The sequence below is a fragment of the Anguilla rostrata genome, chromosome 19 (genome assembly GCF_018555375.3).
Source record: "Anguilla rostrata isolate EN2019 chromosome 19, ASM1855537v3, whole genome shotgun sequence".
Taxonomy (NCBI): domain Eukaryota; kingdom Metazoa; phylum Chordata; class Actinopteri; order Anguilliformes; family Anguillidae; genus Anguilla; species Anguilla rostrata.
In genome coordinates, this window is record NC_057951.1 from 8,360,035 (window position 1) to 8,383,270 (window position 23,236).

Below are 23,236 nucleotides of genomic sequence, written 5' to 3' on the forward strand. Positions count from 1 at the left end.
CCTACCTGTGTTCCTGTTCTTCTGACAGAACCCCCTCTGTTAATCCCTTTTATGAATGGAGAAAACCTCAAACAAATCCCTCTGTTTCCTTCTATTGCTAAGCCAGAATTAATTAAGCCCCTGAAGTCTCTCCTTGAAACTATTTCCTCATAACTTCTACATATTTCACACGGCAAGCAATTTAGTTTCCCTTCCTTGTTCTTTTAAATTTTTTTTCCGTATTTTTGTAGTCGTGTGGTGCACAGAACCGTACAGTCTCTGGTTCTGTCCAATCAAAATATGTGAGTGGTGCATGCTGGGAACAGACAATAAAGCAAGGCATTCTGGGTAATGGAATTATTACCCATGCATTACTGTCTCGGCGATGGAACGTCCAAGAAACACACTCTGTTGGGCCCAGATTGTGCAGAAGCATGTTGCCCTGCAGTTCTGGACTGAGGGTGTGAGAACATGCTGTAGTAACTATGACATCATTAAGATGGCACGTAAAAAAAAAAAAAAGGATGATTTCATCCACTTAGAGCACGTCCAATGAGCAGGATTTACAGCCTCACAGAGACCCACAGCTTCCCGAGCCGGACCGGGAATTCCGAAGGAAGAGGGCGTTTCCTTTGTCTCGACGAGCGCGTTAGATCACCCCGCAAGGGTGCGATAACCGTGATGTGTGTGTGTTCCGTCGTGACATAAGTGCGTTATGTCACGATACATGGGCAGTCTGTCATGACATAACCGTGTTACACCGTAGCAAACGTAGCACGGTGAGGGTGACACAGGGGACGCAGACTGACAGGCGTGTGCTTTTTCTCTCTCTGGCGGTATAGCGCATAGCATGGCCCACAGCTCCACACTGTAGCGGCTCCAGCTGCGTTACAGGACAGGAGGCTCTGGCTACTCAGCTTAGATTATTTTCTCAGGAAGAGTCGGCTATTATAAGCACAGATCACTGCAGCTCCTGGTAAAGGGATTCCGGACTCAACCACTCTTCCTCTTTGGTCTTCATTAATATGAAGCCGCAGTGGTGTCCACCCCCCCCCCCGTGATGATGTCACAGGGATTGCGTTAACTAAGACAGACTAACAGCCTTTGCTCCTGACTAATGAGATGCAGAGAGAGAGAGACACAGAGAGAGAGAGAGAGAGAGAGCTCAATAGTCCATGTGTGAAAATAACCCTCACATTCACAAACACATGCAGACACAACTGGTCCCCTCTCATTAGCACAGGCTACAGCGGCTCACATCACAGATCTAACCCACAAACTACCATCGCCCCACCAATAACCTCTACACTCAACCGCTTCACAGGCATTAACCAGCCAACCAAATGAGCTTCCTTTTCTACCTGCGAGTATAACACTGACCAGCAGGAGTCTCCTGCTCCGTGTCCTCCATCCCTTTCTCAATATAGTTTTGGACGGTATTTTTTCAGCGCTAACAGAAATAATGTAGCCATAGACAGCTGAGCGATCAGCGTGGGCAGAGCAGAGCGAAACGCCTGAGGGCTCGTGAGCGCGCGCTCCAGACGGTGTCCTGGGAGATAAAGAGGAACTAACGAGCGCACCTGTCAGCACTCGCTCGCTCGCTCGCTCGCTCCACACACCCCGCTCAGGCTGACCGGAGGGGGGGGGGGGGTGGGTACAGAATCAGAGAGACAGGCTTCTGCTGGGAGCAGAGCCCAAAACTGCCTCGCTCCTCACATCAGGAGCAGGGACAGCAGGAACAGCAGGAGGAGCAGGAGAAGCACAGCTAAGACAACCCTGCCACACCAACTCTTCCATGAGGGGGGGGGAAAGCTCCACAGCCATGTGCACTCCCACAGCAGGTATGAGGGTGGGGGGGTGGATTTAAATCCCCGCTTCCCCCTCTCTCCGACAGCGCTTCCTCTGCAAGGCTCTTCAGTGACACCCCTGAGAGGGCTCCGGTGATTCACACGCCATTAAAGAGTAAAAAAGCACAGACAGGCCTGGGAGACTGACTGACTCACTGCCAGCAGTCAGCAGCCATTAAGGGAAAGCAGCGGGAGAGGAGAGGAGGGAGGGGGGAGAGAGGGAGGAGAGAGGAAGGGAGGGAGAGGGGAGGGGGGGGACTTACCATCAAACAAGTGACGATGATTATGAAGATGGTGAGAAAAATGACCACGGCGTAAAATCCCTCTTTGGTCCACACGTCGTCCCGCTCGTACTGCCCCTGCAGAACATTCTTCTGTGGAGAGGAGAGACTGGGAGTCACGACCTGGACATCCCCCACCCCTTTCCCCCCTCCCAAAGCACCCTGGACTGTCCCAGCTCTGCCCTCAGGGGACAGCCCTCCCCCTCCACCCCCCCCCGCCCCGCCCACCTGCAGCGGCTCCGGCAGCCAAACAGGAGCGAGCGTGGAGGGACTCCCGGGCTGCAGCGAGCCGCTCTGTCGCCGTGGGAGATCTGACAGGTGAGCAGGGAGCCGCGGCGCAGTCAGGAGCAGAGAGGCGGAGTCAGAGCCCTGGCTCCGCCCACAGCCCCCTCCCACACACTCTCTCACACACACACACATATATACACATGGACACACACACTCTCTCTTACATACACGCACTTATACTCACATATGCACACACACACATGTACACACACACACACACACACACTGTCTCTGCCACACACACACACACACACTCACTCACACACACACGTGAGAGTGAACAGGAGCGGGGGGTTGAGACTGAAGGTCAGGGGAGGTTTTCGGGAGGACAGAGGCGCAGCCGGAGCAGCGGGAGCACGGTGAGCAGCTGCAGCCCCTGTCCGTTTGGAGCGCAGATTGGGGTGCGCAGCGGCCGGTTGGAGCCCACTGCCCTCTGGGAAACGCTCCCCGGACCATAAATCCCCATTAGCGCCCGGGGGAGCGGGAGCAAACGCCGCGCTTTACGCTGTAATGAGCCCAATGCATTATGGGTGAGTGCCACACTGTCACCGCACGACACAGCCAGGCTGATATACACCATCTCCCGCACACCAGCAGCCACACGACACAGCCAGGCTAATATACATCATCTCCCGCACACCGGCAGCCACACAACACAGCCAGGCTGATATACATCATCTCCCGCACACCAGCAGCCACACGACACAGCCAGGCTGATATACACCATCTCCCGCACACCAGCAGCCACACGACACAGCCAGGCTGATATACACCATCACCCCCACACCGGCAGCCACACGACACAGCCAGGCTGATATACATCATCTCCCGCACACCAGCAGCCACACGACACAGCCAGGCTGATATACACCATCTCCCGCACACCAGCAGCCACACGACACAGCCAGGCTGATATACATCATCTCCCGCACACCAGCAGCCACACGACGCAGCCAGGCTGATATACATCATCTCCCGCACACCAGCAGCCACACGACACAGCGGAGTGCTCAAGGGCCAGGCGGAAACTCACAGTGCAACAGCAGCACTATGGAGTGAGTCTCCATTCCACACGCCAGAATTACTCTCTCACTCCCTCCTCTCTCCTCTCTCTCTCTCTGTCTCTCTCTCACTCTCTCTCCCCCTCTCTCTCTCTGTCTCTTCCCCACTCTCTCTTATCTCTCTTCCTCTCTCTCGCTTCCCTCTCCCTCTCTCTCTCCTCCCACTCTCCTTCTCTCTCGCCCCTCTCTCTCATCACAGTGATGAAATACCAGGTCTCAGAGAAAAGATATTAAACAAGGCCGGAGTAATAAATGGAGCAGTAATTAGAGAAATCCATCCGGCGCTCCAGACCGAAACGTCGTTTAACGTCCCTCCATCGTTCAGCTCTTATTAATTTCACGCGACACGGAGAGAAACCATTTGTCAAGAGAGAGTTTAAACGTGTTTCACTGTTAATATCCTACTTTCAGTTAGACAGCTATTCCTAATGGCTTAGCAACACTACAATTTATTGGACACGGCAAAAAAAGAAAAAAGAAAATCATTAGAAAAAAATCATTTGAATCTTATTTGAGACTGAGCAAGAAAACTGAATGAGAGAGATAGGGTTACAGTGACAGTAAGTTACTGTTGTTTTGTCATGCCAATAAAGCATTTGAATTTGATAAGGAGAGAAGAGCAAGAAGTGCGTGCTCCTCTCGTTTTGGAGAGAACGCAGAGAGATCCCTCAGTCACACCTGACAGGAGCCCGGAGCCGCGGCAGGCAGTTCCCAGAATTCCCTGCTCAGCGTGATGTCGCGGCAGCCTCTGAGCGTCTCGCAGGAAACAGCGTGACTGTAAGGAGCTCGCCGTCTGCTCTGCTGGGGGACGCTGGCGTCTGACGCTCGGGCTAATTCAGGACCGCGAAATGTCTTCTGCTCTGACGCGTTATTCAGTCTTTGATTCACCTTCAGTCCTTACTGCGTGAGGGCGGGGCCAAAACGCACAGCGTGATTACACTGCTGACACAGAGACTCAAACATACAGCGCACATGAACACACACACACACACAGACACACATGCACACACGCACACACACATACACGTGCACACACACACATGCATGCACATGAACGCACGCACGCACGCACACACACACACACACACACAAGAACACCCAACTCTCACAGTAACTGTTGTGAAATTTTCTTCACAATGCATGTTTGTGTGCAACTCTGTATTAACTGTACTTATTGTGTGTGGTTGTAGTGCTGTGATGTGTGTGTGTGTGTGTGGTGTGTGTTGGTGTGTGTTATGTGTGTGATGTGTGTGTGTGTGGTATGTTGTGTGTGTGTGTGGTGTGTGTGTGTGTGTGTGATGTGTGTGATGTGTGCATTATGGTTTGTGTGTGTCTGAGTGTTTGTTTTGGAGCGAGGGCTGTGCAGAGCTGACTCAACTACAGCCCAACGTTTCACCATAACGCCACAGAGAGGCCAGCAAAACAAGCGCCGCACAAGCCGACACAACACACACTACGCAACAACAAGCCGAGACAACACACACTACGCAACAACAAGCCGACACAACACACACTACGCAACAGGACAGAAATAGAGAGAGAGAGAGAGAAGAGAGAGGAGACAGAAAGAGAAAGGAGAGAGAGAGGAGAGAGGGAGAGAGAGAGAGACAGAAAGAGAGAGGGAGAGAGAGAGAGAGAGGGAGAGGAGACAGAAAGGGAGAGAGGGAGAGAGAGAAAGAGGGAGAGAGAGGAACCCCTGACGATCAAAGGCACGGGGGGGGAGCGTACCTCAGGCGTGACCTCGGTCACCCCAAACGGCTCCAGGCTCCTGTGCAGGACGTTGATGTTCAGGGAGCGGATCACCTCCTCGGACGGGACGGGCTCTGTGGCTCCGGGCCGGTCCGATGACACGTACAGCTCGATGCCGTTCTTCCTCTCCTGCGGGGGGGGGAGTGGGAGGAGCCCGTCGCCACGTCAACAGCGCGGACACACCTCTAACCGGCACTCGCACACGTGCAAATTCGCATTCTTATCCAGAGCAACGAATAAAGAGGCACAGCATCAGGAGTGAACATTCAACACTGCCAGGGTCAATGATTAACCTCTGACTGCCAGGAAAACAAGAATGTGCGCTGGCAGCTAGGAACAGACCACAGAGTGGACATACACGCCTAGTACAGAGCACAGGGCAGAGCATGCACATGATGCAATACGTCCCTTAATAGTTAATCTAACTCAAAAGATCCCATCCGACCATTTAAGGTCATCACAAATATGTGATTAGAATGTTCTGAACTGAACATTGTAATGCTGATGTCACAATCACTGCTGGTAACCGAGAGCAGTGGAGTTCTACAACACTGACTTCTGAAAAAAAAAAAAGCATTCAAAAAAAGGCTTCTAAAGGCTGAGTGAGCAGAAGTGCAGTGGGGGCGGGGCCTCACTCTGATGCCCTGCAGTGCAGCGCCGCGTATGAAACACAGCTCACAGCTGCAAGACTGCAGCCGATTCCCACGGGACTATGACTTACAGCCCGTGAACAAGGTGCTAAACAGTACCCGCCTGGCGCCTGGTCAGCGGCGAAACTGCAGACGAGGCCCAACGCAAACTCCCCAAGTCACCCCGTCCCTCCGCTAAGTGAAATAAACTAACTGTGTAACGCACAGCGAGTCAGCACACCGGTAGCGCTAGTCCTGGGCTTTTCCGTGCCTGTGTTTAACCACAAGTTTAAAGCCCACAGAAGGTTTACTTGTTTATTCTACTTAGTCTCAAATGCCTCTGCACTTCCAGAAAAGAACATGGTTTTTCAACACTACAGAATACGGTGCAGTTAACAAATGTGTAATAAAGTATTAATAAGCGCATTCTACCCGCTTATAAATGCATCGTAACACATTAATAAACGGTGTGTTGTGCCGGGCGCTCTTACGCTGAGGCGGTTGATGTGCACCAGGCGGGGCGGGAGGTCCAGGGCGGCCGCCACGCCGTCCCGGAACGCGCGGAGCAGGGTCGCGTTCAGCTTGCGGACGTCCACCTGCAGAGCCTGGGGACGAGACGCCAACAGAGTCACCGTGGAAACCGCCGCCGCCGCAACTCTCGCCAGAATCGCCGCGGAAACCGCCGTCGCAACTCTCGCCAGAATCGCCGCGGAAACCAGCACAACTCTCCCCACCACGCCGGCCCCTTGGCGATGATAATGTCATAATACCGCAGCAAGATATTAAATCAATAATGAGATTAAAACGGCTGCACTTATCACCTTTTCCTGTTCACATATTAACGCTGCAAACAGGACATTCTATTCCCTGAAATATCATTCTGAGGTTATGCTAACAGACCTTAAGCAAATAAGCTAAGCAATTAGCGACTTAAGCTGGTACTTCCACCCAGAGACAGGAGTAGGAGAATTCCTCAAACCAAAAGTGCGCGGAGATACCAAATGCTATCAGTGGTACGCTGATGTGACTTGTGAACCAACTGTTGTGTCTTGCAGAGGTTAAAACAAGTCAGTGAATGACATCACAACATAGCTGTCAATCAGCCATTAAGGGGGCAAAGAATAAAGATACTCCACAGAAACATTTTGAACTGCAATTACCAGGAACCCAAAATGGATTCCCAGAAATCAAAAGTACAAAGCAAAAATACTCTTTTTATTTTTTATTTCTGGCACATTTTAAAACGGTTCAATGGACAATGCACCGAAGCAGCATGCATGAGCAGTGTATTTATTTATAACCGTGTCTACAACTGAAAACCAGAGAAAACCGGTAACAACTTTAAAATTACTCTATTAACGTTAAACGTTCCAAGCCACCTTCCGAGCTTAATGTGAAAATGACTTGAGTTCAGATTTCCAGGAGTGCCAGGGAGCCCTGTTCTGTTCACATGAAAGGCCACTGAGTCCACTGGGAGGCGGAGTCCCGGTTCCGCTCAGCCCCGCCCCCTCCGCAGATCAAAGCTTGCGCACGTGGGCGGCCGGGGCCCGTCTGCTCGGTTGATGTCTGTGATGAAAGCGAAGGGGGGCGGGGCTTACGTTTCAGATGAGGAAGGCACAGAGCGTTGTTTCAGGAGGCAGCTGTGACCCCAACTCCCACACGCACACCCAGTAGGATATTTTAAAAACACCCAAGCTTTCAAAGCACACTGCCTGGGAGATACCAAACAGATCCCCTCTCTCTCTCTCTCTCTCAGCATTTGTGCAGATTAACATATGTGTTAGCCACTTTTTAAAATTTTGATCACTTAAAAACACAGACATATTATAAAAACAATAAAGGTGTCCAAATCGGTTTTAAATCTCAGTGTGCATAAGACAAAGTGAATGACCTGATCATCTGGTTACCATAGAGAATCTGTGGCTGAACATTTTTTTTTTTTCCTGAAAATTCCCCACCCCCTGTCCCCCCTATCCCACCATCCATCCGTCCGCCCGTCCTGACACAGACAGGCCCGAGCGAGGAGGGCTCCCCCCCTGTTCCGGGAGGTCTGCAATCTGATTGCCTCTGAATGATTCCCCATTACAGCCACATAATCGGGTTTGTGTGAAGCCAGAGGGATAGAGCCTGACAGTACAGAGCAATAAGACACAGCAAACGCGGTGTGGGGTGGGGGGGGGAACCGCACACAGGAGCGAGGAGGGGGGGGGGGCGCAGCTTGTTTTTGTGAGGATAAACAGAGCGGCCCCGCTCCTGCCGCCCCCACAGCTCTGGAAACAGCGCTCGCTCTCGCTCTCTCGCTCTCTCTCTCTCTCTCGCTCTCTCTCTCTCTCTCTCTCTCTCTCTCTCCAGCACACACACCCCCCCCGGCTGTTTAACAGGAGCAAACAAACCCACATCACGCTGGCCAGCGGACTGGAACACACAGCGCGGGTTCCGCCTGGTTCGGGTCATCGCCCCCGCCCCCCCACCCATCCCCCCACCCCCACACCCCACACCCCATCGCCAGCGCTGGCAAAAGCAGTTTCTGTGTTTTTCTTTCTGATTTTTTTATGGACACACCTGACATGGACTTTCTAAGGAAACGGGAGAACACGCCCCCGCCGTCTCTGACTGACTCACTCTCACTGAAACGACAACGGCTGAAATTCTCCAAGGCCTCCATGTCAGGATTAACCAGGACTCCTGACACCCCCCTCCCCCAGCCCCTGCCCCTGCAGACCTGCCACCACGGGATGGCGGCAGGGCGGGGGGTGGTTTGGGACGGGAGCAAAAACAGGATGTAGCCGCGGGGCAGATCGCACCGGGGACAGGCCCGGTTAAAGTAATTAGAACCCTTAGGAGGGCCACCCCCCCACCCCTGCTGCCCGCTGCCCTCCTTCCTGGCAACACATGGCACACCTGTGCGCAGGTACCAGTGAGTCACTCCAGCCCACAGCCTCACGACAGAGGAGTCTAAGGATGGCGCCAAAACTAGGAGACTGACAGCCGTTTACCGCCAAAATCCCAGCGACGTCTTCAGAATCACATTCTGTTCAGCCTTCCCACAATGCAATGGACAAGAGAGGCAAACGGCCTCGGAGAGCGACGCCACGGCAAGGCTGCTCAGAGTTCACATCTCAGCATTAAACCCATTCAGTTCCATCTGACCTTATGACACCATTACGTTTCCTGTGAAATACAATCAGAGAACCATCAGTAAAATCAATCTGACATCTCAATTATAAACTGCACGCACATGTACACGCACACACACCCACACCGTTTATACACACACACCCCCCACACACACACACACACACATTCCCCCACAGCCATACTCACACACACACACACACTCACACACCCACAGCCATACTCACACACACGCGCACACTCACAGCCATACTCACACACACGCACTCGCACACACACACACACACACACACACACACACACTCCCCCACAGCCATACTCACACACACGCACCCGCACACACACACACACACACACACACACCACACATTTCCAGGCAGAGGGTAAGTTTGCTGGCTCTCTATGCGCAGGGCAGAGGTTAAGGCAGCCGCGTTAAGGTGACTCAATCGTTACGTCTCCCTGCACTCCCCCGGCACACCACCGGGGCGAGTTTCCAAAACAGAGGCGCAAACCCCGCCGCGGTCGCCACGGCGCCCAGCGGCGCGCGGCAGCTGTGCACACAACACGCTCAGCCTAATGGAGCGACCGCCGGCACTCACCTGGCAAACGCACCGGGGGAGACAGAGACAGGACGCCTCGCTCCCGTCCTCCATCTTTACCCCGCCTCCTCCTCCTTCCTGTCAGCCCCCCCCCCCCCCACCCGGACCCGCCGAGCGCTCACGCTCACACACGCGCGCGCGCCCAACATCGACCGATAATACGCTCCCGGGCTACTCTACACAAGCCACTTCAAAGCACTTACCGCTTCCCCGTGTGTGTGTGGGGGGTGTGGGGGGGGGGGGTCTCCGTGCGGGCACTCTCCCATTCCACTCCCCACCCACGCAACACAACGACACCCAAGAACGCTCAGACTGCCTCTCTCTCTCTCCCTCCCTCTCTCTCTGTCTCTCTCTCTCTCCCTCTCCCTTTTCTCCCTCTCTGCCGCGGGTCCAGCGCGATTATTTTAAGAGATCATATCGCGTATTTATGCAGGGGTCTCACCGAACGGGCTCGCTATCCTAAGGGAACACAAGCAGGCTACAGGGCTAAAAGACATCATTACACATTACCCGTTTACCCAGTGCACAGAGCCTTAAAGATCACCACCCCTTCCTACAGCCAGGAGTGCTGCAGTCATCTGCTGAGAATCACATTATACCTCATTGATACAATATCTCATTATACGATATGCGATTACTCCTGACATGAACAACCTCATCAATTATCTACAGAAGGTTTTAGATGGTAGAATATTATTTCATACTCTCGCAGGTTTAAAGGGCAGCCACAGTGAATACAGTTACTTTTGGGGAGACGTTTGTGCCGTTTATATTTTTATTTTTTGGAGGGGGGGAGGTTGTTTTAGATAGCTTCCCCCCTTCACCACTGCAGCCCCGCGTTCTCACAGCATCTTACCGCTGATTAAAAGAAGGAGGGCTGGCCACTCCTCTCTGGCGATTAGCTCGAATCAGTCCCCCCCAAAATAGCCCCTGCCTGGTACACTGCGCCTCAATTAGCCTGTAAGACCGTTTCACAACAGGAAATGAAGGCTAATTGGATGACACTGGGCAGCCACCCCGCTGCCAGCTAGGCTAACATCACAGGGAATCCAATTAAGATCGTTTGCTCTTCCAGGGAATGACATAACGGGATAAAGCCAGCCACAGACAATGGAGCTGCAGGGAGGTTAAAAAGGGGAGGAGCAGAGGCAAAGGGTGGCGGGGCAGAACTGGAATAATATCAGAAAAGCAACAAATGAGTAAGCTCCACAGGGTAGGGAGGCACAAGGATGTGCCTGATGGATCTTTTTCAGGTGGATGTCATGGTTCTGACCTGTGGAGACTGAAGGCTACAAATCCAACTGTAAGAGGAATAAGAAAGGGGACATTTAAAAAAAAGAAGAAAAAAAAAACAAGCAAGTGAAGGTAGGCTACTAGAGCTCACGGAGTCATTCAAAGTTAACAGGAAATACCTGCTACGGATCGTGCTAATGAGCATCAGGATGCAACAAAAAAAAATCACATCCTCACAGACTGCGAGGCCTTGGTGGAGGAAACCAACGATTGCCCGGCCAAATTTCTGCAGTTCAACAGTCGAGGAGCCTGATTTGTCCACGCTGTCAGGACCGAGGACAGCGCCCGGGAACAGGCGCCTCGCCAGATACGACCCGCGGCATCTTGGGAGTTTCAGCGACAGGGACAACGCGGCTCTGTCCCATAATGCACTTCATCAGCCCCCAGCACTGATAAACCACATCTAGTGGCTTGTGCACGTTTTACAGTCTCAGCTCCCACGATCACTTACGCGTTAAATGAGCACGTCTGCATTTCGACCATGTGACCACCATTAAAGACGCTCACACCACCTTAGTAAGGGCTGAATGCTACAACACGGGTGAATAAGAACTACAGAGCCCAGCATGCTCCAGAGAAGCCTGCTCCTGTGAGCTAAATGTTTCATATGCAGGGAACGGTGTGACTGATTTAGGACTGCATGATGCTGCCACACCGCCCTGTTGCGCATTGAGATTCTGCCTCTGTCACAGACCCCCTCCCCGCTTAAAAGCCCCTCCTAAAATCGCCTCTGTCCTCGACAACAACCCCGCCGACCCTGTTCTTTCTGCACAAAGCGCCTCGTCTGGCAATGCACCCGCCATCAAATCTGGTTAAATGTTTAAAGACCGGGGTTGTAAAATGAAGGTCACTGATTGGGCGAGGTGTGGGGGGGGGGGCTTAGTCCCAGCGGAGTGTAATTATCTGCGTTTCCCGCGACGTGGCGGGGGGGGGGGGGGGGGGTGCAGCGTGTCTGAGGGGGGTCTGACAGATTGAGGCCGGCGAGCCAGCCGGCGGACAGCGCTGGTCCCGGCGGCCGTTTCCGTGGCACCCGCGAACCGCGGCCCAGCGGCGGATAAGCGGCCCTCGCTGCCGCTCCCGCCCCCTCAGCTTCCAGAAGGGAGAGAAAGAAATCGGGCCCTCAGAACAGACCAATCTATAACCCACGCAGCGGCACAGGACAGAGGAGGAAATAATGAGACTATTAAAATACACCACGTCCACTTTAAGGAAGTTAAAACGCACCACGTGATTAATGCAGCCCAGGACTGAACAGACCTGCACTGGCTTTAGCATTGCAAATAATCGCAAATGCAAATAACTCAGCGACGGGAGGTGAATATTTCTCTCAGTGCGGTCGCTGCACCCATACACGACCCTAACCCTTCCACGCGGGACGTCTGAGAAACGCACCCCATTGTTGTCTGCGGGCCGACGGGCTGAGTGTTTTTAACGAGGCCCTGGGACAGGACGCGAGGGGCCGCACCAAAAATAGCCGCAGAGAATGGGCGGAAATTCCAGACACGTCGGAAAAAAGGGCGGGGCCCGGGGCAGGGCGTGGGGAAACAATGCAAGTTTTACAGCAGGGCCCTGGTGGAGGGGAGAGAGAGTTTACCCCACCGCGGTGGGACACCAGCGTCGCTGTGAGGAGGGCCTGCTTACCCAGCGCACCACGACTCGAAACAGCCAGGCGTTCCCCTCTCACACACCGTTCTCACTTCAGTACAGGGGTGTCAAGCTCCAGTCCCGCGGTGCCTGCTGCTTTTCAGAATGTTTCAGCATGACAAGCTATGTCTCCTGATGTCATTCATTTTACAGTGAACTGAAAGGGGAGAACAAAATCAACCAATAGGATTACAAAAAAGGGAAAGGAAAAAAAAAAAACCCCTAAACAAAATGCACAGGGCAGCAAAGTGCCCTGGAGGAACGGCCCTCCCCTTTGCCACCGCATGGGGATACTGCCATCTGGTGGGCTGAACAAAGCACAGCACAGCACGTAAACAGGTCACAATGCCCTGCTGGACACGCCTCAAAAAACTGCAGAGGATTTTTTTTTTTGTCCCCTCTTTCCATTCATCATTGATACGCGCTTGAGACTCTCGAGCTCGAATCCATAATCCCGCCATTCAGAGGGGATAAAGCTAATCTGCCTCTTCCTGAATGCGCACAATAAAACGGCTATTTATAGACACCGAGAAGCCTGGCAGAAGCACAGGCCATAACTCTGTATAAATAACAGTTTTTTTTTTTTTTTTTTACATTTAAAAGAAAACGGAAATTATTACAGATAACGAAATAATGACCAAACGGTGGGAAAATGGGCCCAAATGTACTTTGCTAAAGAGACACACAGAACAGAAACGGACAGAGCTGTGCTGTAGTAATGCGGTCGAAGCCGCAGGCCAAACGCACACGGGAGGAAGCGGCTTTTTATGATCCGCCCGGGCTCCCCCACAGCGACGCGAGAGTCCGCAGCCCCTTATGCGCTGAGCACAGCGCATGTTTAGTGCAGAACGGCGTCTGGTCACCAACACAGAGATACGACTGGTCTGCCGTCAGTATCTGCATGCTGCAAACAGAACTGCATGCTGGTCAGTACCATTGATTCACAGCTGAAATGTACACTGTTAGAGTGAGAGAGTCACAAAGGGGAAGAGAGACAGAGAGAGAGAGAGAGAGAGCGAGCGCCTGCACAGGGCTCCGGCACGTGTGTGTGCCTCTCTTCCCTCTCCAGAGACTCCGCCCCCCAGGGGGTCACAGGCTCCGCCCACAAAACAGGTTCCATACTCTCTCACACCAGCCCCTCCCTTTCTCACTAATGAGCTTCTCTTCCAGAACTCTTCTGCTCCGCCCCTTTCCCCTCACCGCTGCCAATCATGCATGGCCCCGCCCCCTTTCCCCCCACTGCCAACCACACCTGGCCCTGCCCCCTTTTACACGTGGCAATCACACAGGTCCCCATCTCCCGTTACCGGTGTCAATCACACATGGCTCCTCCCCCTTCACCAGTCCCATTCACATTCTCTCCAAGGGCACATGGCCGGGAACGTGATCCTCCTCTGCCTTTGCCTTTTTATGTCCTTTTACAGTTAGAATTTCAAACGCTTTATTGACAAGGCATGTACATACTGACAGACCTTATAGTTCACCACTGCATTTAAATCTGAATCCTTTATATTGCCATATAATGTACATGCTGACAATCCTCAGCATACTGCTCCACCTCCCGCAGCACCACTCACACCCCCCACCCGACAGACAGCTGGCATGAAACGTGAAGGCGAGCATGTGATGAGACCTTCCTCTCCTCCCCACTTCCCCCTCCTTCTTCATCCCCCCTCTCTCTCTCCCTCTCTCTGTTTCTTTCTCTCTCTCTCTCTCTCCCTCTCTCTCTCTCTCTCTCTCTCTCTGTTTCTCTCTTTCTCTCTCTCTCTTTCTCTCTCTCTCTCTTTCTCTCGTGCCTCCGTCTCGCTCTCGATTCGCAAACCGGTCGGCGGATCGCCAGGGCGACGGGCGCCCTGCGGGGCATGTGTCACGTGACCGCACACCGCCCGGACCAGGCGCGGAGAGCGGAGCTCCGTGTGTCACTGCACACGGGAGCCCCTCCCGACCAATCGGGTCGCGCGCATCCCCTGCCCCGCCCCACGGGGAGGAGCTAATCTCAGCGCCATATTACACACAATCACACACACACAAACACACGCAGTTTAGCACAGAAATGCTGCAATGGGAGACATTTACAACAGAAAATACAATCAGCAAAAAAGTAAACTCAATATACAATGAGGCAATACTGTGAACCGGCACAATGTGCTATTCTCAAAGGCCAATTTAAGTCCTCTTTTGAATGTGAAAATATACTGAAGCCAAATATAATAGAAAATAGCATATTGATAAGCCCACACAATGAATAAATGGCACCGAAGCACTGCTACTGTATTACATGGTGCTACATGGGCAGGGAGTGCTCACTTAGACCTTACGAAGCACATGAGCCACCGTTACAGCTGGGTTTGCCCACAGGATTCAGGGACAGCAGTGCACCTGTGTGGAGAGCAATTTGTGCAAACATCAGCACCAAGCTCACGCACCCGCCTCAAAAAAACCATCGCCCCCACCTGCAACGCCCCCCCCCCGCCTTCGGCGTTCTCTGAATTTGGAAACGTGACCTTCAGCTCCTGAGTTTAACTCAGCTCCTATGTTGGTACAGGGGAACAGGGAGCAGGGTATAGCAGGGGAATGGGGGTGCGGGGCTGGGGTACAGGGACAGGGGGCAGGGGAATGGGGGGTAGGGCAGAGGCGCAGGGCACGAAGTGGGGGGGGGGGGTGGTGGTGAATGGGGAATACGGCCCCAATCGCGGCCCCCTCTCAGACGGGCGGAGCCGTGGGGCCGTGCACGGGGACGTCTGCAGCGTGGAGGATTTATTTATTGAGTAACTAAGGGCGACAGACGCGGGGCTGCGGAGGAACCGCTGGGGCGATGGGCGCTGGGCGCTGTCCACGGTCCTGAAACCCGAGACAGAGCTCGTAGGGCATCACCCGCTGGGCAGAATCAGACCCTCACAAACACGAGTTCTGACTGTGACACTGCTGACCATGGCCGGCAGCCCCTGGAGGGCGGCGCGTGATTGGGCGATGGGTCGCCCGGGGGAGGAGAAGGGGGCGTTTCATTGGTCAGGACTGAACTCGTCTCGTTGCCGGACTCTTCAGCAATAGGAAGAGGAAATGCATAGATATAACTGTCAATACCCTCTTGTTTATCTCTGACCACTCTCAGGCCAGGAAATTAAAACCAGGACCCTTTCAAGGATGTGTGCGTGCATGTGTGCGTGCGTGCGTGTGTGAGAGTATATGCATGCGTGCGTGCGCCCAAACAAGAAGCAGATGCAAAGGTCATTCAGGACCATGAAATGTCACCCACAAACTCCATCCCCCACAATGCTTTGTCCCAGCACAGCACCAGAAGCTCTTCCCTAACCCAAAAAGGCAAATCAGGAGAGAGACAGGCCTGCGCTTCCTGCCCACGGAACCCCCCCACCTGGGCTTCCTGCAGGGACAGGGAGCGGGCGAGATAATCCCTGCTCATTTCCTGCTCCAGTAATGAAAGTGCTTTTCGCCCAGATTAGAAAGGACAGCCCGGGGAGCGATACGAATCGGCAGGGCTGACAGCACACAGGTGAAGTCCCACGAACGGAGATGGTTATAAAAACCGCACTGCGGACGGATATAAGCCAACAAACAAATAAAAGACAAAAAAGCAGCCCGCAGATACGTCCGCAAACCACTATGTCCTTGGCCCTATGTCTACACCCTGTGTACATACTGTATATACAGACATATACACACAGGGAACTTACACAATCGAGATAGTCATGACACAAGCAGTGATCAACAGCCAACATATCCCAATATTTTATAATAACAATGAACAGCAACACAATACAGGCGTGCTCATCCAGGTCTGCAGAACACGTCATCAGTTGCAGAACAGGTCATTCCCGCTGCAGCTTTGTCCATTCCTACTTTTGAGATAACAAAGGAGGAATTTAAAATGCGACTCTTCCCTTGGCTCTCCACAGGAGACCTCCGTTGGTTGTAGAGTAACTGCAATTAAAACCACATCTTGCACTTGCGTCTCTGTCTGAAAGACAGCCCAGCACAAGATGAAGCTGTCGGACGTTTGCGGCGTCTCTAGTTTCAACGGGAGCGTCCCGGCTGTATGATCCTGATCATTAATATTTCAGCTGGCCCGCTGTGGCAGGGCGGGATTTTTTGGATGTGGTCCAGAACACCATTTATGTCACCGTAAATCACCCCACCCCCCACCCCCCACCCCTCCTTGACCTTGGACGGATAGCACACGCAGGGACGGGTGGGTTGCACCACGCAGGCACGCAGGGGGCGCGCGTTCCGGCGAATCGATCGGGAAAAGGCGGGGCCCCCCGGACGCGCTCCCGAAACGCGGAGGCTCGTTAGCTCCTAACTCTCTTACGGGGGGAAAGGGGGGGGAGACGGACGTTTCGTCGATGGCGGCCCGTCGATGCAATCCGCGGAGAAAGACGCGGTCTAACGATCCCGCCGCGGCTCTGGCGGTGAAACGGGGGAACCGGGGGGAAAGATCCGGACCCCTCTCGCTCTGGAGGAGAGCCGAGCGGACGCGCGATAAATCACGGCGGGGGACATCAATCAGGCGCCCGGACGCTAAACAAGCGGGCGCTAAGCGATGCACTGATACCCGTCCGTCTGTTCTGCCCGCGAGCCAAAACGAAATCCCGCTATCCTCCCGCGAGCATCATCACAAAAGCTGGGCCGCAATTAGACCCGCTCAGCAGCCATATATCTTTAAGCTCCGGTACTGACAGAGCCGGGCCTGGTAACCGGAGCGGTGCGCGGCGTCTGGCGCTGCGTAACGGCATCGAAACATCTCCGCTTTGTGGGAAACTGTGTCAGCGCCGCTCCCTACGAAACTGGGTCTCGGGCTGCCGTTTGTTTTCGATCGAGCCGGGCGCAGAACAACACAAAACAAAACAAAACAAACAAACAAACAAACAAACAAACAAACAAACCCTCGCCTGATCGCCTGGCGTCTCCCTGCCCTCAAGAGCTTGACCTGCGTCAACGTGACAAAACACACACACACACACACACACACACATACACTTGCACTTGCATGAGCACACACACACACGCGCACTCACACACACACACACACACAGGCACACACACGACACACGACACACACAGTCTCCAGATATCTCGCAGCCAATCAGAGACAGGCGGTGCAGACGAGCTGGAGCTCTGCCAGGCAGGGAGGGCTGTCACCAACCAAATGGCATCATGGGAAAATGACAAAGCAACAGGCCCCACGGCGCACTGACAGCCTTATTTACAGCAGAGCCGCCGAAGGCCAAGGCGCTAACATTAACCGCTAACATTAACCGCTAACGTTAACCGTCTCCAAACCCCCAGCGAGCTTCCACAAACGTGCTCTAAGTCTCATGAAGCCTGAGACAGATTCTATGTCTTTATTTAAATCAAACGGACTTGCCAGGAGAGGGTTCTCTCTCATTTAACCCAGTCGTACATTCAAGGCCAAAACAAAAACCACCCCTTCATTTTATCTTGGCAAATACAGGTTGGAGAGTTCTTACGACCAAAATTAAAGCATCAAGCTGTGTTTGCGAGGAATAAAACTTGGCACATTTTGGAATTATTAAAAAAAATAAATAAACACAGTCCAAATTCAGGTCGACTGCAGAATGAATCCAGGCCAGTGATTTCGGAGGGATACACACTGCCGCTGTCACGCTGGCCCATAATGCACTGCGACCCTCCGCTGAAACATGATTGACGCACCCCTCCCGACTCCCGAGACACCGTTTCCCCCGCTGCCTGTCAGCCCCCAAGGCCAGCTGCACACAGCCTGGCCGCCACCGCGGAGCGAGGGGGGGGGGGGGGGCTGTCACATGGCCCAGAGACAGCGAGACAGACAGCTCGGGCTCGGGCCCTGTGGGAGTATCAGAGGTCCAGCGCCAGCAGACATCACAGGAGACAACCACCCACCAGCATACTAATAACCACCCGCCAGCAAACTGTATCTGTAATGGGAGTACTGTGCTGTAATATGTATATCTGTACTGTAATGGGCATAACACAACTGTAAAGGGTATAACTGCACTGTAATAGGCACAGTGTACAGTCAGGGATATATTATACCATGATAGGTATAACTGTACTCTAATAGGTATACTCTACTATAATGGGTATAACTGCACTGTAATAGGAATACTCTACTGTGATGGGTATAACTGCACTGTAATGGGTATACTCTACAGTAATGGGTATAACTGCACTGTAATAGGTATACTCTACTGTAGTGGGTATAACTGCACTGTAATGGGTATACTCTACAGTAATGGGTATAACTGCACTGTAATAGGTATACTCTACTGTAATGGGTATAACTGCACTGTAATAGGTATACTCTACTGTAATGGGTATAACTGCACTGTAATAGGTATACTCTACTGTAATGGGTATAACTGCACTGTAATAGGTATACTCTACTGTAATGGGTATAACTGCACTGTAATGGGTATACCTCCCCACACGGTGTACTCACCACAGTGACGATGTGCTGGGCTGAGACCGGGGCGTTCTCCAGCTCCACCTCATGCCCGGTTTGGGCCAGGAGGCTGATGCCCTGCCCTCGGGGGGCCTGGCGGAAGTGGGACCGCGGCGCTGCGTCGGCGGCAGGGGCGGCGGCGGGGGGGTGCAGCTTGCCGATCCTGGCGCGGGACAGGTAGTGGAAGGGGCCCCCGTGCCTCCCCCCGACGTCCAGGTCCAAACCCAAACCCCTCTCCTGGAGGTGCCACTGTGACCGCCACCGCCGCCGCTCGCGCTCCTGCGCGGTGGCGAAGCCGCCATGGTCCCCGGAGAAGCACCCTGGGGAGGGGGGGACACGGCAGAGGTAAGAGGGGACGGGTCGAACACGGTGACGGTTGCCGCGTACACGGGGGGGGGGGGGGGGGTTGGGGACCGCGAGACGGCTCTCCATCACAGCCAGCCCAGATCCGGTTTCATGGCAACACCCCGCGATGGAGAGTGAGAGGTGGAGGGAGGGAGGGACAGAGGGGCTGCTGCCATCTGCTCCGGTTCCCTCCCACAGGCAGAGAGGCCTTCAGCACCTTGGACAGCAGCGGCCCCACACACAGCCCAGCAGAGCTGAGTCTGAGCAGCAGTGTCTACTGTAGCCAGGTCTCCTACGCCAAACTGGTCTTACTGTTTATATTTAACACTACTGATGTGTTTTATGTGCATGTTTGTAACTTTTAACTGGATCTAGACCTAATCTGTTTTTTTTTTGCCTTTTAACACACATTATCAAACCTTTCGCTTCAAATTTGATTCTGATTTTGTCGCTTTGAATATTGTAACAAGCATGCATTCAGGCTCACAAAGGTCACGTTGTGGCAAGAAAATAAAATATGGTGGCAAATACAAAAAGGGGTTCTTATTTGTTCTAATCAATCCATCATAGGGCACGGAGACCTCAATCTTTGCACATGTAAGCTGCTTGCCTGAAGCCATATGAGCCATGCATGATATCAGGCGATACAAAACCACACAGAGCCTTGCATGCATCATGTATGGGCTCTCATACATAAGATCTGGTATGTTCTGATTATTAGGTGAAACAATATGGCCGACCATTGGATACATTTTTCTGAGTTGCACAAGAGAAATGTAGATGTTCAACCGTATTACAGTATTGAGCTTTTACAAATTAAGGCCACAAGTCCTTCAAATAAAATGTAGTTCATTTTAATTTAATAGGTCTGTACAGAGAGAGAAGTATGGTGAAATATAAAAAGAGGGATAGGGAAAGAGAGACAGGCAGAGAGGAAGAAAGTGCACATTGTGATATCCCTATTTAATTAACTTGCTCGCTCATGCGCTAGCGCTAGAAGCTACGGACCCTGTCCTCCTTTCACTGCTGAGTGCGGCCCAAAGAATGCCACGGTCACATGGGCGCGCTCAGCCAATGGCCACGAGGCATTAGTCCCAAGAGAGGCTTGACAGGTTGGGCGACCCTGGGCACATTCCACTATATAAACTCAATGGCCAAGACACGTACAGCCAAGATGACAAGGGACAGCGGTGTGACCTTTACACAGCCCCTATGTAAATATGACAGACCCGCTACAGCACAAGGTGAGCGTAGTGCTACATGCAGGGGGTTGATCGGAGTCTGGGGTCTTCAGCCGTCCATCAAATCTTCGACCTTGGAAGCTGATTGGTCGCTGGGAGACAGAGACATGCCAGTCAAACCGGGCTGCCACGCCCTCTTCTGACAGGTGCTTCACGGCGGCTAGGAGAGTCCGTTAACCCATAATAAACAGGCCTCGGCAATGATAACACGGAGGTCTATCGTTCCTCTCACCTCCATTCAGCGGATGGATTGCTCAGTAGCCCCATTCCAAAACGAGCCGTTAAGTGTCTAATCCCTGTTGCATCATGGGACCCCTGGGACTGTGCAAAGATTGTGCATTCTTGAATGGGCGATGCACAACACATAACAGCCAATATGAATCACTCTGAGTGATGACAATGATAATGGTCATGGTGCAGCTAAAAATACCTTTGATACTACATCAGTAGTTTGTAGAAATAATTATTTATAGTAGTTGGGATATTATCATTACTGCTACTACTGCGACTACTGTACTACTACTACTACTAATAATAATAATAATAATAATAATAATAATAATTGTGGCAAGCCATTCATAACAAACGTTAAACAGTTGCAAAGTCGCCGGCACAGTAGCTATACCAGGATCTAATTGATAAAATAACATTCATATTCATTTAACTTAATGCATTCACGAATACAATAACAGAGGAGCACATACAAACTAATGCCTGTGATAATCATTTTAGAATCCGATAGCCTACGTTTTTATAAAGTATAATGTTATCAAAAAGCTCCCTTCTCTGTCTGTATCAAGTTTCTTTCAATCCAAATGCGAAATTTGATCATTGGACGTGATCTTTTTTTTCCGTTCAGTTAAAGTCCGTTTTTTCCCCGGCTACAGCGTTGTTTCTCGGACGGTTGCTTCCTTGGTGCTGAAGAAAAGCATGCGATTGGACTGGAGGCAGGGATTTGATTGGCAACAGCGATCACCCATTAATGGGGAACAAATATTAGCGCGCACACATACACACACACACAAACGCTTCGCTTTTTACTGTTAATCTTAGCCTTGGACATCTTGCCATTCATTTAGCGATACCGCAAGGAGTGTATACATTAAAAATGCTTAATTCTTACTGTAGGAATTCTCACATCCAGCCCTAGTCGGATTTAGTCACATATTGTTTTACAGGCATACCACACATATGAACTGTATTTTCCACAAACCATCAGCTCATTTGTGAACTTGCAGAAATTCGGATATTGCATAACAAGAATTATGACCCGACAATTCATTCAAACCGCCTCAAACGGTCACATTGCCAGCCGTCGGTTTCTTTTCATAATTACCGAAAATTACAAACTTGTCCTCATTTCATACAAAACCTTCAGATAAAACATGCACGTTGGTCAACAAAAGACTAGTTACACAAAAGAAAACCTGGATGTGAGCAAGGTTATTCTCCGCACCTGTTAACAATTACGAAACCTTACCTGCAATCTCGAGCTGGAACAAGGCGTAAACAACCAACAAGAATATGCTTCTTCCTCGCATCTTTCCGTGGGAATAGTTTCCTTCCACGTTCACATTAAAATACGATTTATTAATGTTTTCTTTCCTATCTGTGTTTCTCCTTTCGTGGTCGAGAGTCTGCGTTTGTGAACCGCTTTCTATTGAACGAATTTACGGTATTTTTTTGCTGCTCTATTTCCAAACGGTGCCTCCCCGTGCAGCAGCCACAGCGGCTTGGGTTATAGTAGCTCGCGCAGCTACTTGACGAGACCCGTCTGGGGGGGCGAGGACTGCTGCATAATTAATAAAGGAGTAGTCTGCCGTTAAACACGCAAAGATTCCTTCAGACGTACACACGGCTTTCAGAACGTGTGTGGACCAGGTTGTAATTAAACGTACAACATATAACTGTCGCATTCTTATTAGACCATATTCTCACCGATATGCTGATATAATTTTTTTTTTCCCCTGCAGGTCAGTATAATTGTTTTTGTGATGGGACCAACAGAGGCACAACAGCACATAAAATACATCTATTCTAACATGAAAAATAAAAATCTTAATTGACTATCATCATGGTATTGTGTGGCTTAGTTGTGTAGGTCAGTCAGAAGGTCAAGGTTCTCCCAGGGATGTGGCCAATCACAAAGATGGCTTGGAAATGATACTCTAGCTCTTAAGAACCGGTGCCAAATATGTACATCTCCCCTTTGATCTTGGGGTTCGATTTCCCTCCACCCCCCTCCCTTAGCTTCTGGGGTGCACCCAGTTACTGTAGGAAGCATGCCGTCACCAAAAGCATTCTGGGTAAGAGGACTATTGCTGTTCTCCCAGTAGCTCCAAGACAGCCCAGGCGTATTACACATCCAGCGGTTTTTTTTTTTTTTTTTTGGGGGGGGGGGTCCCCCATCCTCACTCAGGGAACCCCACCTGGCAGTTATGAGCATGATCTGTGAGCCAATCAGACAGCCGAGGCAAGGTAAGCCGTCTGCTCCTTTAAATGCAGTCAGATCCCACCTGCTACCAGCACCGATCGCCCACACAGAAAACTGGTCAGACTTCCAGTGCATTCTATGGAGGGCTGTGAAACTGAAAGCTTTGCAGGATCTGCATTGGTTGGAAATCCTAAAAACCAAAACGCTTTTATTCTACCCTGCCTGCTGCCCCGCCTTTCTGGGGATTTCTT

The 23,236-nt window shown here is 51.9% G+C and overlaps 1 protein-coding gene across 1 annotated transcript in view; it reads right to left on the reverse strand.

The window, feature by feature from the left end:
* ptprr (protein tyrosine phosphatase receptor type R) overlaps positions 1-22,417 on the reverse strand; it is a 45,069-nt gene extending 22,652 nt beyond the window's left edge. The window contains exons 1-5 of the mRNA XM_064318678.1: positions 22,032-22,417; positions 18,963-19,285; positions 6,326-6,439; positions 5,185-5,334; positions 2,090-2,200 (exon numbers count right to left, since the gene is read on the reverse strand). Of these exons, the coding sequence (XP_064174748.1) occupies positions 2,090-2,200; positions 5,185-5,334; positions 6,326-6,439; positions 18,963-19,285; positions 22,032-22,092 (759 nt within the window). The 5' untranslated portion in view covers positions 22,093-22,417. The remainder of the gene's footprint in view (positions 1-2,089; positions 2,201-5,184; positions 5,335-6,325; positions 6,440-18,962; positions 19,286-22,031) is intronic.
* Positions 22,418-23,236: the final 819 nt, after the last annotated feature.